Raw genomic sequence first — 13,826 nt, 5'->3', positions numbered from 1 at the left:
CTGAACTTAACCCTGCTCCAGACCATGTTCAAACTTTCTGATCAGTTACCATGGCGATTTAGAAAATCCGACTTCGGGGAACGGAAATGTCTGGCTTAAGTCAAGCTATGCTGAAAATTATCCGGCTAACTCAGTTAGCCAGGTACGAGGAATAGGGCCCTGGCCCCCGTAAATGTCTAAACCCCCCCTCCCAAATAATGTACAGTTTCCTCCCCCTCATATGTATATATTTTCTGTTAGGATCTCTATTTAACAGTACTGTATAAATATTTGAAACGATGCATGTACCTTTCACTCACATGCAAATACTTGAATTAATATGAATAATTTCATGCCATGGGGCAACTTGATAAGAGTGATACAATTAATTTAGTTTATTATTAATTGAATTTATTGAGTGATAAAACACTTTAAAATACTTGTACTACAATGGCTGCTCTGCTTCTGGTCTCCAGTCCAGTGGCCTTGCTGGCTATTGGGCTCTTAGACGAATGTTATTCTTAGAACAATAGACCCGTTACTGATATTGGGAGTTGTGCCTATAATTTACTATTTGGCTCTGACCTGGTGAATGACCTACAATGGCTAACATGTTTTAGGTTTGTTAATAGTAGACAGCCCTTGGGTGAACAATTATTGTTGTAATTAGGAATCTCGTTTGTAATGTCAATATAATACTTGTTTTTTTTCTGTTTTAATTTTATTTATTCTATTTTATCTCTATTGTCTTGTCATTATTGCAATACGTTTCTGTCCTGTGATGTCTTATGTATTATTATTATTGTGTTGTTGTGTCTTTCATGTGAAAAAAAGAGACTTGTACAGCAGTGGTGCCAATAAAATATTTTCTATGAACCCCAATGACTGATCTGCTATTGGTAAAATAATGTAACCTAATATACTTACCTTTATACCTTACCTGCTACACTTAGGCTACCTGTCTAGATAAACCCAACTTCCTTTATACTTACCGGTCATATGTAGCTATTACATTTGTCTAGAAAAATAAATAAAATGTTTGCCCCCCGTTAAAAAATTCCTAGAATCGCCACTTACTACTACTGCAATCACTGACATACACTGTAAAAACAAAGTTTTTAAGTGTAAATACCATAAAAATACAGTAAATTACCTTTTATCAAATTTGACAGTAAGTATTTGGAAAACATTGATGCCAGACATTTACCGTTTTCTTGCAGCTTTATTTTTCTAACAGTGTAGGCTACAACTAAATCATTACAGCACTGCTAATAATAAGCACAAAGGTGAAATAAAGACTATCTAAAAAAATGTGTTTGGCTGGGTAAGTTTGTGTCAAACAATAACATTAATCCAATAATTCCTCTGAAAAATATATATCTCGGGGGGAGACAGGTATCCGGCATTGTAAATTACTAAAGTCATACGTGCAGAGACATTCAATTACAATAAAGGAGTCAGGCAGTTTTCTTTAGAAAAAAATCAAAACTAATTTATTTGTGACTTCCATGCAGACTGAACAAATGCATCAGGACATTTAAGCAATGCAAGGAAAAGAAAAAGGATATATGCACAACACAGGTCTACAATAACATTTTCGGTTATAATCAGGATTTGTCATTCACAGTAAGCATGTAGACTTATTAATATTTCGTTCAACAATGATCATATCGGAAAACCCATCTTGTGCTGAGGTGAACAGACGTTTATCACATTCTTACTCTCCAGAGAAAACACGTTTACATTCGGTTGCCCTTGAAACAGGATGCCAAATGTCTTTGGAAACTAGAATGATTTGCGATCATAATTACTTACATAATTACGTTTAACTGTAACTACACATGGCCTGTTCCATTTACCTATCGGGGGTTAACGGTTATCTACAGTGAAGTTACTGTTAAGTAGACTAGAAAAAGTACACAACTGTACCATCATTACTGTGCTGATGGGGAATTTAATGTGCGGCATTACGGGGATGATCATATACAAAATGTCACGGTGTGCGCAGGAAGTGGGGAAAAAATGAATGCACCACGGCAACAGTAGTAAGGGTTATTCATAAAAAGTATCACTGGTGACAGACTTGCGATTGTGGAGACTAGCCTACCAACCAGCAGGGTTTCCTGTGAGGCGATGACTGAGGTCACCTCTATGAACCTACTTCTCTAGTTAGCCGATCTAAAGAAAAGTGGAGGGTACACAATAGTAAAAGAGAGTAACACGACTGTGAAGCTAGACACAACATAGCATCTCCATACTGCTTTAAACCTATCCAGTCAACACAAGATCCACACACTAAAAAAAAAAAAAAAAAAAAGAGGCAATACGACGTAGGGGCGGGGGCTGTGTTCAAACACGGCACAGCGGATGTTCCAGATACCCTCTCTCCGTGTGCACTGCACCAGGATACATAACAATAGCTTGGAACATGCAGTTTCTTAACAACAACAGTCTAAATGTGATTATGCAGACGCAGTGCAGGGAGCCGCGAGCATCTGGACCACAACCCGTCAGATCTTCAGCTGTCGAGACACGAGGGAAGGAGGCTTGCCGGGGGGGGGGGGGGAGGGGGCTGGCTGTCAGTACCAGGGTGTGACAGTGAATACAGAGCAGGGTTGTTTTTTTGCTTTTTTTAATCACATGGCTGCATTCACCCACACATTAAGAAACCCTGGGCTCACAAACACCCTAAGCCTGTATAGTGAGGAGTGGGTGTGAGGGGGGAGCACCACATTCTGATCATGGAGGGGGGGCTGCAGTGGTTGTTTAAAAGCTTTTCGAGAGCGGATATGGAATGTATAGTACCTTGGAAGTGGACAGCAGCAGCACTAGAATTCAGTAAGAAATAAATGTGCCTATGTTTAACATAGACCAAGTGTGTAAATTACACAAAGAATGCCCAGTATTAAGTCTTTCCTAGCCCTGTCCACCTGCAGCCGTCTGAGAAGGTAGGCACGACGGTCCTCCAAGATCAGGATATAGTGAGTTTGGGAGCAGGGGTGGACAGAAGATCCTTACACTACCAACTCACCTGCCATCAATTCATCTATCCATCCTTCCTTCCTCCTTTTGTTTGTATGTGACTGGGAAGGCAGACAGAAGGCCACGCCCTCTCTCTATCTCGACTCCACCCCCTCTCCAGCACCTCCCAGCTGTCAGAGCAAATGTCGGACAACTCAGTCGACTTGTCTCCGTGTGTGTTCAGCTATCTTAACACACATTAACATATACACATACAATCAGTCAGAGCACATTAATCCAGCCAGGCCAGCTGATTCCAGTGTGAGGAGGGGGAAAAAAAACAGTTGCCGTACCAAAAAAGTCCTATAGGAACCCTGAGATTGATGAGAACCTACAGGTTAGGTTGGCCTCCTACCTATAGGCCGAAGTCTTATAGGACGTTTTTGATAGGAACAAAGGCTGTGAGGGACCCACAAGGCCAATATCAAACTCCATATCACGGTCAGATTAGTAGCTTGAGACTCTTACAGAATCAACTGAGTGGCAAGGGGAAGGAGAAGCAGACTGAGAGGATCCCCTTCACAGCCACGTAGACCCCAGCGTTTTACAGTTTAGCGAAGCCACATTGTCCTCAAGTCTCTGCATTATACTGTCCGCCGGCAGGCCACCACACACACGCTCCATCATCGTCACGCCCGGCGGGGGTCTCTACAGTTACAGGGGAGGGTGTCGGGGTCGGGTGGTTCTGGGAAGTAGAGTCCGAGCCAGAGAGCCACGAACCCAGATCCAAGATGGCGGCGGGCGGTGGCGGCGGAAAGCGCTGTGTGTACGGCGGAGAGGAGAGGCGCAGAGGGGGGGGGGGGGGGTGATGGTGGGATTTGAGGAGGAAGGGGGTGGGGTAGGTCGGCGAATACGGCGGTGGAAAGGTGTTGACTAGCTGGCGGGGGAGGAGGAGGTGGGGTCCACATGTGCCAAGCCTCAATACACCAATCAATGAGACACCATACAAGATACACGCTCCTTCCACTCTCCCTGCTTCCCCCCTCACAGACCCCCCCCCCCATACACACACAAGACACACACACCAGCAGGACAGTAACACAAGACGAGGGCGCAGTCAGTCAGTAGTTCTCTGGTGTCGACGTGAGACAAGAGGACAAGTCCAGCCAACGGGGTCTTTTGTGGAGAGGATGTTAGCCCCGGCCCGCCCTGAGAGGAGCCCCCGGCGTCGCAGGAGAGGAGGCGCTTAACAGAGGGGAGGGGGAGGGCGGTGATGGCGGAGGAGAGGAAGGAGGAGTGTTCAGTCAAGGCACAGTCAGGGTGGAGAGGAGGAGGGGGGCGGCAGGGGGGAGGAGGGGGACAGTGCTTTGGTCGTCATTTACCTTGGAGGTGGTGGAGAGAGAGAGAAAGACTGAGTATCCCAGCGGGGAGCCGGCCGCCAACCAAAAGTCTTCCCCCCTGCGTCGCCTCACGCCCGCAACGCGGTGCACGGTGGCCGTTCCACACAGCGGAGTGACCTAATTCAGTTGAGATAGTTAGTCATGGAGGCCGTGTACTGGTCGCGGGGCGGGTGGGTGTAGCAGATACACACATGCAGGTCTAAAGAGTGGACAGACACACACGGGGTGGTGGTGGCGGTGTTATTCAAATTAAAGGAAGGAGCAGACTAGACGCAACTAAACCCCCCCCCAAAAAAACCTAGGCCAAGCACCGCCCCCCACAAAATGCACCACAGCCAAACTATCTACGTGCCTCTCACCAGCTCTCAAGATATCCCCGTGTGTCGTACGTGTCCGCTATGCCCCCTTGTGCGTCCCCAAGGGCCATCTCAAATTAGAGTACATAACAGGGTTTTTATTCTTTCGCTCCCTCGGCCACCCCCTTACAGATAGCTTGACCCCAGACGGAGCCGTGAAGGCCGGAGGGTCCGGACAGAGGTCACCGGGACACGGTACGCGTGGGAGACCGAGGCACCGGCGAGAGGTTCTAGGACCCGTTAAGCACAGCCTGGCAACAGAGCAGGTCTGCCGTTAGATTAGACAAGAGGCTAGAGACAGAGAGAAAGGAGCTCCGTCCCAGACTTACCCTGACCCCAAGAGAGCATAGCTGAGGCAGCACCCTACACCTGTCTCCCCCCCTGGGTGGGTCCCATCCCATGTCACATGAGTCTGGTGGTCATTTCACATGAAAGAAACAGGAAGTAGGGGAGAAAAAAAATAAGTAAACAGGAAGGGGGGGGGGGAGAGATCTCCAAAACGCTTGTGCTTTTTTTTTTACCACAGTAATCAGCCAAACATTCTTTATTACAATGGTGGGTATAGTATACATTATTCTCAACAAAACAAAAAAGCAAGCAATTTTTTATACTTAATTTTCTTGTATTTTCTTAAGAAAAAAAGGCAAAATTATAGTACTTTTAAAAAATAATAATAATAGTAATAACGATCTCAGACATGGAAAACACTACATTTCGCAACCACTGTATATTCTACGAAGGATGCAATCGCTATGTATGCGCATATAAGACAGATAGATTACATTGTGAGATGCAAAGTCACTTAACCACTAAAAACCAGAGGGGGGAGGGAGGGAGGCAGTCGGGTGTGTGTGTAAAAGGACGATAGTTGAGCTAACTGTAAGACACTGTCCCAACTCCCCTTTAATTGAAACTATCATCGTTAGCTTTCTGCTATAACCAGTAGTTAATTAGGAGGTTTTTGAGGCAGCATAAATTCCAGCTTGTCCTTTTCTTAAAAAACAAACCAACAAACAAAAACACTACAATCTTAGAATCCCTACGCAGGAGTGCAATTCCACAAGAAAGCTCTGCTGTGCTTGGCTCAAATCCCACTGGATACTAGGCTTGGTGGGAGGTCTCCGATCCAATTTAACCCCTTGTAGAGCCCTCGTCACTAGGGCTTCCCCCAGACCACCTTAACCGACCTCTGTCCAATTTTTATTTCCCTTAAAGAAAACGTGTTAAAAGCACTCCCATTAAGATGGGGATACACCCCACTTAATGCACTTCACTCAAAGCTCATAGGCACAAAGTTAAGCTCATAATCGCATATCATGTTCTAGGTAGAATGCAGCTATAAATAAGCAGACATGATCATAAACAGCTCATTCACACTTGACATTATTTTTTAACTGTTACCATTTATATTTCATTATACCCCAGCTAGACTTACATTCGATAAAACTACACTTAAGAAAAAAGAAAAAAAACACATACGCTGTTAAAAAAAAGGCCTCAGAAAGTACAGTAAAACTATATTTATATATATTTACATACATATGTTTAAATCAATGTCAATAAAATGCGGCAGCCACTCTCCAAACTGCCGACACACCGTTCCTTTTGACGAGAAGCGGGTGGATAACGAATGTAGAATATAATAATTGTTTTTTCCCTGGAAAACCCGCATTATGAAATCTCTTCCACTTCGACCTTCTTTAGGGAAACCTAAGCCTGTCTGTCTCCATTGAAATTCATAATCAGAGGTAGGCAAGTGCAAGAGTTAAGGAGATGAGAGTTGAGTCAGTGTCTTTCAGTAGTGTTATTCTATTAGGAGGGAAGGGAGTAGAGGATTCTGGGTGAAGGGGGAGGGACTAAAACATACATTACAGTACACTTGTGTGCTTCGAGTTGTTTTGTGTTGTTGCCCTCGGCGAGGCAGCGATCACGACTGCGTTAATATCAGGTGTGAGTGTTTGATGTGCTGCTGCAAAGTCCCCGCAGCTGGGGAGCCACCCTCTCACTCACACACTCACACACTACAGGCAGCTCATATTCAAGACAGAAACCCTACCGACCTCAGGTCAGCCGGACACAACGCAGTACAGAGGAGGAGGGGAGGGGGGGGGGGCACCGTGACCTCATTCAACTTACCAACTGATCGTAAACATAGTTCTAAAATACAACGTAAGGCAAAAAAGGGTTTCAGATTAGCTGCCCTGACTGATCATCTAGGCCTAGTGAGAATGGCCAATTGGTTTAAAACACCAACGACTCGTCCACGTTTTGGCCAGAGAAAATCATAAGTGATTTGTGGGAACAAAAGGCTGAATATTATGACTGACCGGGTCGGTCAATTACTGGCACAGGTGTGAGAATTGACTGGCACGTTAAAAAAAGCAAAAAAAAAAAAAAAAAAAAAAAAAAGCATGAAAAGAAATGCCTGTGTGACAGAGAGCACGGCGCCCCCTTTCTTCACTGCGCTGCGTGTGCAGGACATCAGGACCGAGGTCGGGGGTTCAAGTCCCTCCTGTAGCAGGTTAAACCTATAAGCCCACCATATCAAACCCCACCCGCACAAGTAGAACCCCCGAAACAAACACACACGCGCACACAGCCGCCGTAAGATGTTGGGACAGGGCAGTAGGGAGGAGGTGCTGGGACGGGGCGGGGGGGAAGCTGTAGGAGGAGCAGGAGAGAGGTGGTGTGTGTGTATATGAGCGACTATCGGAAGGGGGGCTCAGGCGTGTGAAGGGAGAGTTCGGGGCGGCGGAGGATGGCCTCCTTGCGCGTCGGCGGCGGCAACGGCGGCTCATACACTCTGGGAGCGCCCATGACGGTTGGCCCCACGGGCCGGAGGGCGTCCATCGTCGCCACCTGCTGGCCCGACATGGCAGCCACCCCCTGCATGCCGGTGAGGGCCGCCATGGTGTTGGGGGGCGGGTAGGCGTACTGGAACTGGGGATACTGCTGCAGCTGCTGGTAGTACTCCGCGTAGTACCTGTGGGGAGGGGGGAGGGAGAGAGAGATTATGTATTAAGGTAGTAGGGCTGCTCGATTATGGCAAAATTATAGATTGTGATTATTTTGATGAAATCTGAAATCACGATTATTAAAAACACAATTCACTCACTGATTCGAGAACATCATATGCATTTATTAAACTTTTAACACTGGCGTTTCTTTTTAAACACGATGAGTTTGAACTTTTAAATAGTATTGAACTGAAAAACAATAAATAAATTTAAAATAAATAAGTGAAAAAATATATAAATTAATAAAACAAATAAGAATAAATATCACCAACTTTGTTGTAGTGCACTCACTGCAAACGTAAAAGTAATGGTTTTCTCTCTCGCTCATCTCGTTTTCACGATGGTGGAAAGCCAAAGTAGTCATTGAAATTGAAACTGGACTAATTGCCCTACTGTGCCAAGTGCTCAGGTCACACCTGCGAGAGGGGAGGGGTGGAGACAGAGAGAAAGGGGTTCCTCCTACCTGGCCATGGGGTCCTCGGCCGCCTCAGCTGCCTCCTCGGCCGCCCGTCCTGCCGGTGTGGGGAGCAGCGGCCTGCGCGGCTTGGCCCTCTGGTACATGAAGGGCTTCATGACCGGGTCGGGGAGCAGCGGCGCCGACCTTCGCAGGGGGCTCCGGTCCCTCTCCCCGGACTTCGCCGCCGCAGCAGCAGCCGCCGCCGCCGCCGAATGCTGTTGCTCGACCAGAACCTGCTGACCCTGAGCGAAGTAGTGCGCCTGTCTGGCCGCCTCGAAGATGGCTGTTGTGTGGTCCGTCGCCCCCATGTGGCCTATGTGGGCGTAGGCCGGCCCGCCGGCGCCGTATATCGCCGGGGAGACGGAGTAGGCCGGGTTGACGGCCGCCGCGGCGGTCTGCATCTCCAGCCCGGGTGCGGCCGCAAGGTACACGGGGTGGTTGCCCATCGCCTGGGCGTAGAACGGCGTGGAGTAGGCCGCGGCGGCCGCTGGGGAGGCGGCCATCTGGCCGTAGATGTTCGGCGCCATGGCACTGTACATCTGCGCGGCGCCCGACGTCAGCGCCGCCTGGCCGGCCACCGTGCCGTATAGCTGGTTGGCCACGTTCGCGCCGTACACCTGGCTGGCGAGGGCGCCGTACACGGCCTGGTTCACCGGGCTTCCGTCCGCACGTGTGCCAGCGGTGAGCCCGGTAAGGGCTGCGTAGGTGGGGTCGAACGTGGAGGTGTTGTAGACTGAGTTGTGGACACTCTGCTGCACCTGCAGGGGCAGGCCGGCGGCGGCTGCTGCCGCGGCCGCTAGGACGGCCGCCTGGCTCTGGTACTGCTCCAGGGAGGGCTTCCCCATGGGACACTCTCCGGCGTAGTGGCCCTGCTTCCCGCAGCTCACGCAGGGGATCTTGCCCGTGGGCGTCTGCTTGCTGGGCTGGACCTTGGACAGCTCCACGGAGAGCGGCCGGCCCTTGAAGGAGGTGCCGTGCAGAGCCTCGATGGCCTGGAGTGCGTCCTCCTTGTTCTCCATGTGGACGAAGGCGTAGCCTGCGGAAGAGGAATGCCTGGCTGTCATTGAGCACAGGGACAACAGTCAGAACCACAGCAGCATGCCACAGAAACACTGGGAGGGGCTTAAACACCTGCCACAGAAATAGTGGGAGGGGCTTAAACACCTGCCACAGAAACACTGGGAGGGGCTTAAACATCTGCCACAGAGACTAGAGCCATATGAAATCAGTTTTATTTTTTTCACAATTCAGTTTTTTCCGTTTTAATATTTCAGAATTCTGTATTTAGCTTTTTACGCTAATTTTACCATCAGAAATAGTGTCTAATAAGTGGGAATGAATAAATGTCCACAATTCAATAAGATATAACAGGCCATTTAATAACTGTAAACAAAACACTCCACTTTTTTGCACTGGATACTTCGCATGTGTTTTTGCAGGTCCAGTGTGCGGTATGTTGACAGAATTTGCAAACACCTGATCCCCTGAGGCATAAGTCATTAGGATACTGCTCTGCTCTGAATTTAGGGCTTAGTGTGGAATTTCGTAGCTTTTTTGACAACGTTAACACCGAAGCAGCCAGACGCTTGGACATTGCTGTGTGTTGTGAAGCAGTGTGGAAGTGATGTACGCGTTGTAACACGCTGTAACGTCGCTGGTCATGTTTGCTTTGCACCAAACGTTCCATCTTCTCCCGAAAACTGAATTTCAGTCCAGAATTATGGCAAATTCTGCAATATTGCACGTTTTATAGTCGATTCCATTTTTATTGGTCAATTCCGTGATTCCGGCCGCGATTCCGTGAACGTGGATTTCATATGGCTCTAACAGAGACACTGGGAGAGGCTTTCACACCTGCCAGAGACACTGGGAGGGACTTTCACACATGCCAGAGACACTGGGGGGGACTTTCACACCTGCCACAGAGACACTGGGAGGAGCTTTCACACCTGCGCTCGTTTCAAATGGTCCCGGATTGGAGGTGTAATGGTTGCTTTCTGTTGCAGTTTTTTTCCCCTCGTTGGTTCAATTTGTTTCACGTTGCCAATAAGACAAACAAACCGCACTTTATAACAAAACCAAGGTGACCGTGTAGGTATGCTGTTCACGAGACAAATGTTTGAATCCCGATGAACATAATATATGAATCTTGTCGTTTCCAATTTGACTTGCACAAATGGCACAGAATACTATCCAAGTTGTCCAATTCACTGTCTGCAATTAATGATACGCTACTGTACATTTTCTCCTCGCATGGGATCTGGGGGGGGGGGGGGGGGTGCTCCAGGACTCCAGCAACCACACTAAACAAGGCATGTGTGAAAGCACCCTCACACTCCTTATAACTCTACAATACAGTAGGAATACAGCAATATAGGCAATTTTGTCCAATGGCGACCCAGAAGGCTAAGCCCATAAACCCAATAGATTCAGATGATTGTTAAGAAGAATGTTATTATTATTATGTAAAATCACATTTAATCTGTAAATGTGTGCCCTCCACATGCTACGTCTTTGCATGATCTCAGTGGGAAAATATCTAGGCATGGTGAGCTTTACGCTGACATGTTATACAACAAATGCTGAAGCCATTAAACATAGGCAAGGTATAGGAAACCCTTATGTGACTTCACTTCAGCACACATATCTTCATCTAAAAGTCACAAAATGTGACTTCAGCACACATCTCTTCATCTAAAAGTCACTAAATGTGACTTCAGCACACATCTCTTCATCTAAAAGTCACTAAATGTGACTTCAGCACACATCTCTTCATCTAAAAGTCACTAAATGTTGTATTTCAGATTGTCTAAAATGCAACCTTTCCTTTAAACCGTTAACTTGACCTCGACCTTGTGGACTCGAGACCGCGGTCAAGCGCAGCTTATGAGAAACGGGAGAATTTTTAAGACAATGCGAAAATGCAGTCACCATCTCTCTCTCTCTCGGCTCACCTTTGACCTTGTCACACTCCAGGACCTTCCCGAACGTCTGGAACAGCTCCTGGAGGTCCTCGGTGGTGCACATCCCGCTGAGGTTGCCCACAAACACCTTGGTGGAGTGCAGCGGCCGGCCCCGCGACTCCTCCACCACCAGGTTCCGCCCGCGGAACTCCCGCCCGTTGAGCTCGCGGATGGCCCGCTCGGCGGCGCCCTCGCCCTGCAGGTGGACGAAGGCGAACTGCCGGAGCACGCTGCAGCTCACCACCTGGCCGTAAGACTCGAAGATGGCCGACAGCTCCTCCTGGGTGGTGTCCAGAGCCAGGTTCCCCACGAAGAGCTTCACTGTGTTGCTCTTGTCCATGGCGCTGGAGAGGGAGAGAGGGAAGGCCGTCAACATGATTGAAACACAAAGCTAGGATGCACATCCGTTTGGCGACGGTTCAAACCGTAGCATTATTAGTCCTGGTGTCAAGTGTACCGTTGTTTCCTCATCTGGTGAGCACCAGTCTACCAGGTCAGGTTAATCTCATCTGGTGAGCAGAGCACCAGTCTACCAGGTCAGGTTAATCTCATCTGGTGAGCAGAGCACCAGTCTACCAGGTCAGGTTAATCTCATCTGGTGAGCAGAGCACCAAGTCTACCAGGTCAGGTTAATCTGATCTGGTGAGCAGAGCACCAAGTCTACCAGGTCAGGGTCTACCAGGTCAGGTTCATCTCATCTGGTGAGCAGAGCACCAGTCTACCAGGTAATTTCCTCATCTGGTGAGCAGAGCCCCAGTCTACCAGGTTGTTTCCTCATCTGGTGACACCAGTCTACCAGGCTAGGTTCATTGTATATAAAGCTGATATACTTAACGACGAGGTTGATTATGATTCTGAGGAGCTGTGGGTATCGATCACAAATAAAAGCCACACCCTTGGTTCCATAATGGCCGCGGGGGGGGGGGGTGGAGACATGAATGGGACCATGTCTACACGAGTAGCCAGCCAGGCTACAGCTCAGGTTTCATTAATTCAGTAGTACTAACCAGCAGACCACACCTTTGCCCTGTGGGCTGGTTCCTCGGACCAAGCAAAACCAGATAAGACTCTAAATTAGATTAGCCATGAGCTGGACTGGGTTTCCCAAAAGTATTTTAGTGATAAGATCATCCTTGTTCCAATAACAAAGATCAGATCAGCCCAGCCCGACTCTTTCACCCAGGAATCTTTACTGTTGTTGTCCTTGATTGGCCTAGCAGAGAAGTACGGATTAATTCACCATAATTGGAAGACGGCTAGTGAGTTATAGGATGAGTACCTTTTGTCCGAAGTGAAAGAGCAATCATGCATAAGTAGGCCAACCGTGTCCCGTCTGGTGCAAGAGCTGCTCTGCACAGGCTCTACAGTATACCACTTCTCATAACAATATTGGTGATGTTGTTATGAACATCGTTGAATTGATTTTTCCAATTTATCATCGATCTGTATTTATGGGGGGGGGGGGTTATATCATGAATGGTGTTACACAATATTGTTGTCTAGAAAACCAATTTCGTTTTGATGCTGTATCACAATTCCAAATCAGCATTACCCTGCAGTCAAGAATTGACTGGATTATCTAACATGTGATTATTCCACATCTAGAGTTTAAAAAGTCCTGAGTATTACTTTTTTGTTTTCTATATTCCCCAGCCACTATACTTCATCCCACCACATTTGTTTCAATTGAAGCACTAGTAAACCCGTCAGCCAAGTATGCAGCCATGAGTTTCTACTAGTCTGCAGGTCAAACTGCAACCCTTGCTCCTCTACAGCTTTTTCGACACATTTTCTGTTTGCTTGAAGAAGGAACTCAAACGGATGGCTGTAAATCAAAAGGGCAAAAAGAGAACACGACACCAAAGAATGACGTTTCTATTTTCTGGTTAGAGGCTATAGCGGTGTGTGGCTTTGGTCAGCAAAAACACGCATATAATTCTACTAATGCTATTCATAGGGAATAAGTAAGTAAGAGAGCAGCTAGTTCTCTGCCCCCCCCACAGCTCATGGCTGCTGCAGGAACATGGGTTCATCTGAGGCATCACTGTGGAGGGGAAGCCGTTTTTTCTGATGACGCAGCACGAGGCTCAGTAAACACATTGTCCCCCGTCGGCGGAGCGATTCGCAAACACAAAAAGACGACAAAATAAACGTTATTTTCGATTCGGGGATAATATAATTTTTTATTGTCCACACGTTTTCCGCGAACATGGAATATGGCGAGACGGAATGCTATAGGCTTTCTTTGCCTCGGCTGTCTCCTAACAAAACAAAACGTCGAGGCGCTTTGTACACGCTGGCATTGTCCACACAGGCTAAACAACTAGTCCGCATACGATATTATACACAATTATTACGGATATGTTAAAAAAACAGTAGTAGTAAATACGAGTAGAACGGTTTACAATGCAACAAACGAAAACGGACAATCACATTTTTTTCTCTCCAACACCGAGTGATTCCGTTGTGGAACTATAACACCGCGAGTCCATTGCTCTTCGTCGCGCAAACACACAAGCTATATCGAAAACGGTACAAATGTTTCCGCGCGGATCGACTTTCCCCACGTTAAAAGGTACTTATCGTCGTTCTGAGTCATAAGAATTAAATGTGTATCAAAGAAGAAAGGATCAAAAAAATATCTACCATCTTACCTAGGCGGTGCTGTATTTCAAAATGGTAGCGCCTGCTTC

General features: G+C 47.4%; 1 protein-coding gene across 9 annotated transcripts; it reads right to left on the bottom strand.

Moving 5' to 3' along the window:
• Positions 1-1,398: 1,398 nt before the first annotated feature.
• rbm14b (RNA binding motif protein 14b) lies at positions 1,399-13,826 on the bottom strand. Of its 9 annotated transcripts, XR_014619630.1 has the most exons (7): positions 13,788-13,826; positions 11,125-11,477; positions 8,177-9,227; positions 7,497-7,679; positions 4,323-4,457; positions 3,011-3,131; positions 1,399-2,555 (listed from the first exon to the last, which is right to left on the bottom strand). XR_014619630.1 is itself a non-coding variant. In XM_084313605.1 (5 exons), exons 2-5 carry the CDS (start codon positions 11,471-11,473, stop codon positions 4,409-4,411), a joined length of 1,632 nt encoding a protein of 543 aa, XP_084169731.1. In that variant the 5' UTR covers positions 11,474-11,477; positions 13,788-13,826; the 3' UTR covers positions 1,399-4,408. The 9 variants fall into 9 exon arrangements, 3 of the variants coding, with proteins under 3 accessions (XP_084169731.1, XP_084169729.1, XP_084169730.1); XR_014619625.1 differs by adding an exon at positions 5,026-5,108 and having other exon boundaries at positions 1,399-4,457; XR_014619626.1 differs by having other exon boundaries at positions 3,011-4,457.

This window comes from Notolepis coatsorum (assembly GCF_963971535.1).
Source record: "Notolepis coatsorum genome assembly, chromosome: 4".
Classification (NCBI taxonomy): Eukaryota; Metazoa; Chordata; class Actinopteri; order Aulopiformes; family Paralepididae; genus Notolepis; species Notolepis coatsorum.
Note: the sequence above shows the minus strand (reverse complement) of the source record. Positions and strands in the feature narration are given on the sequence as shown.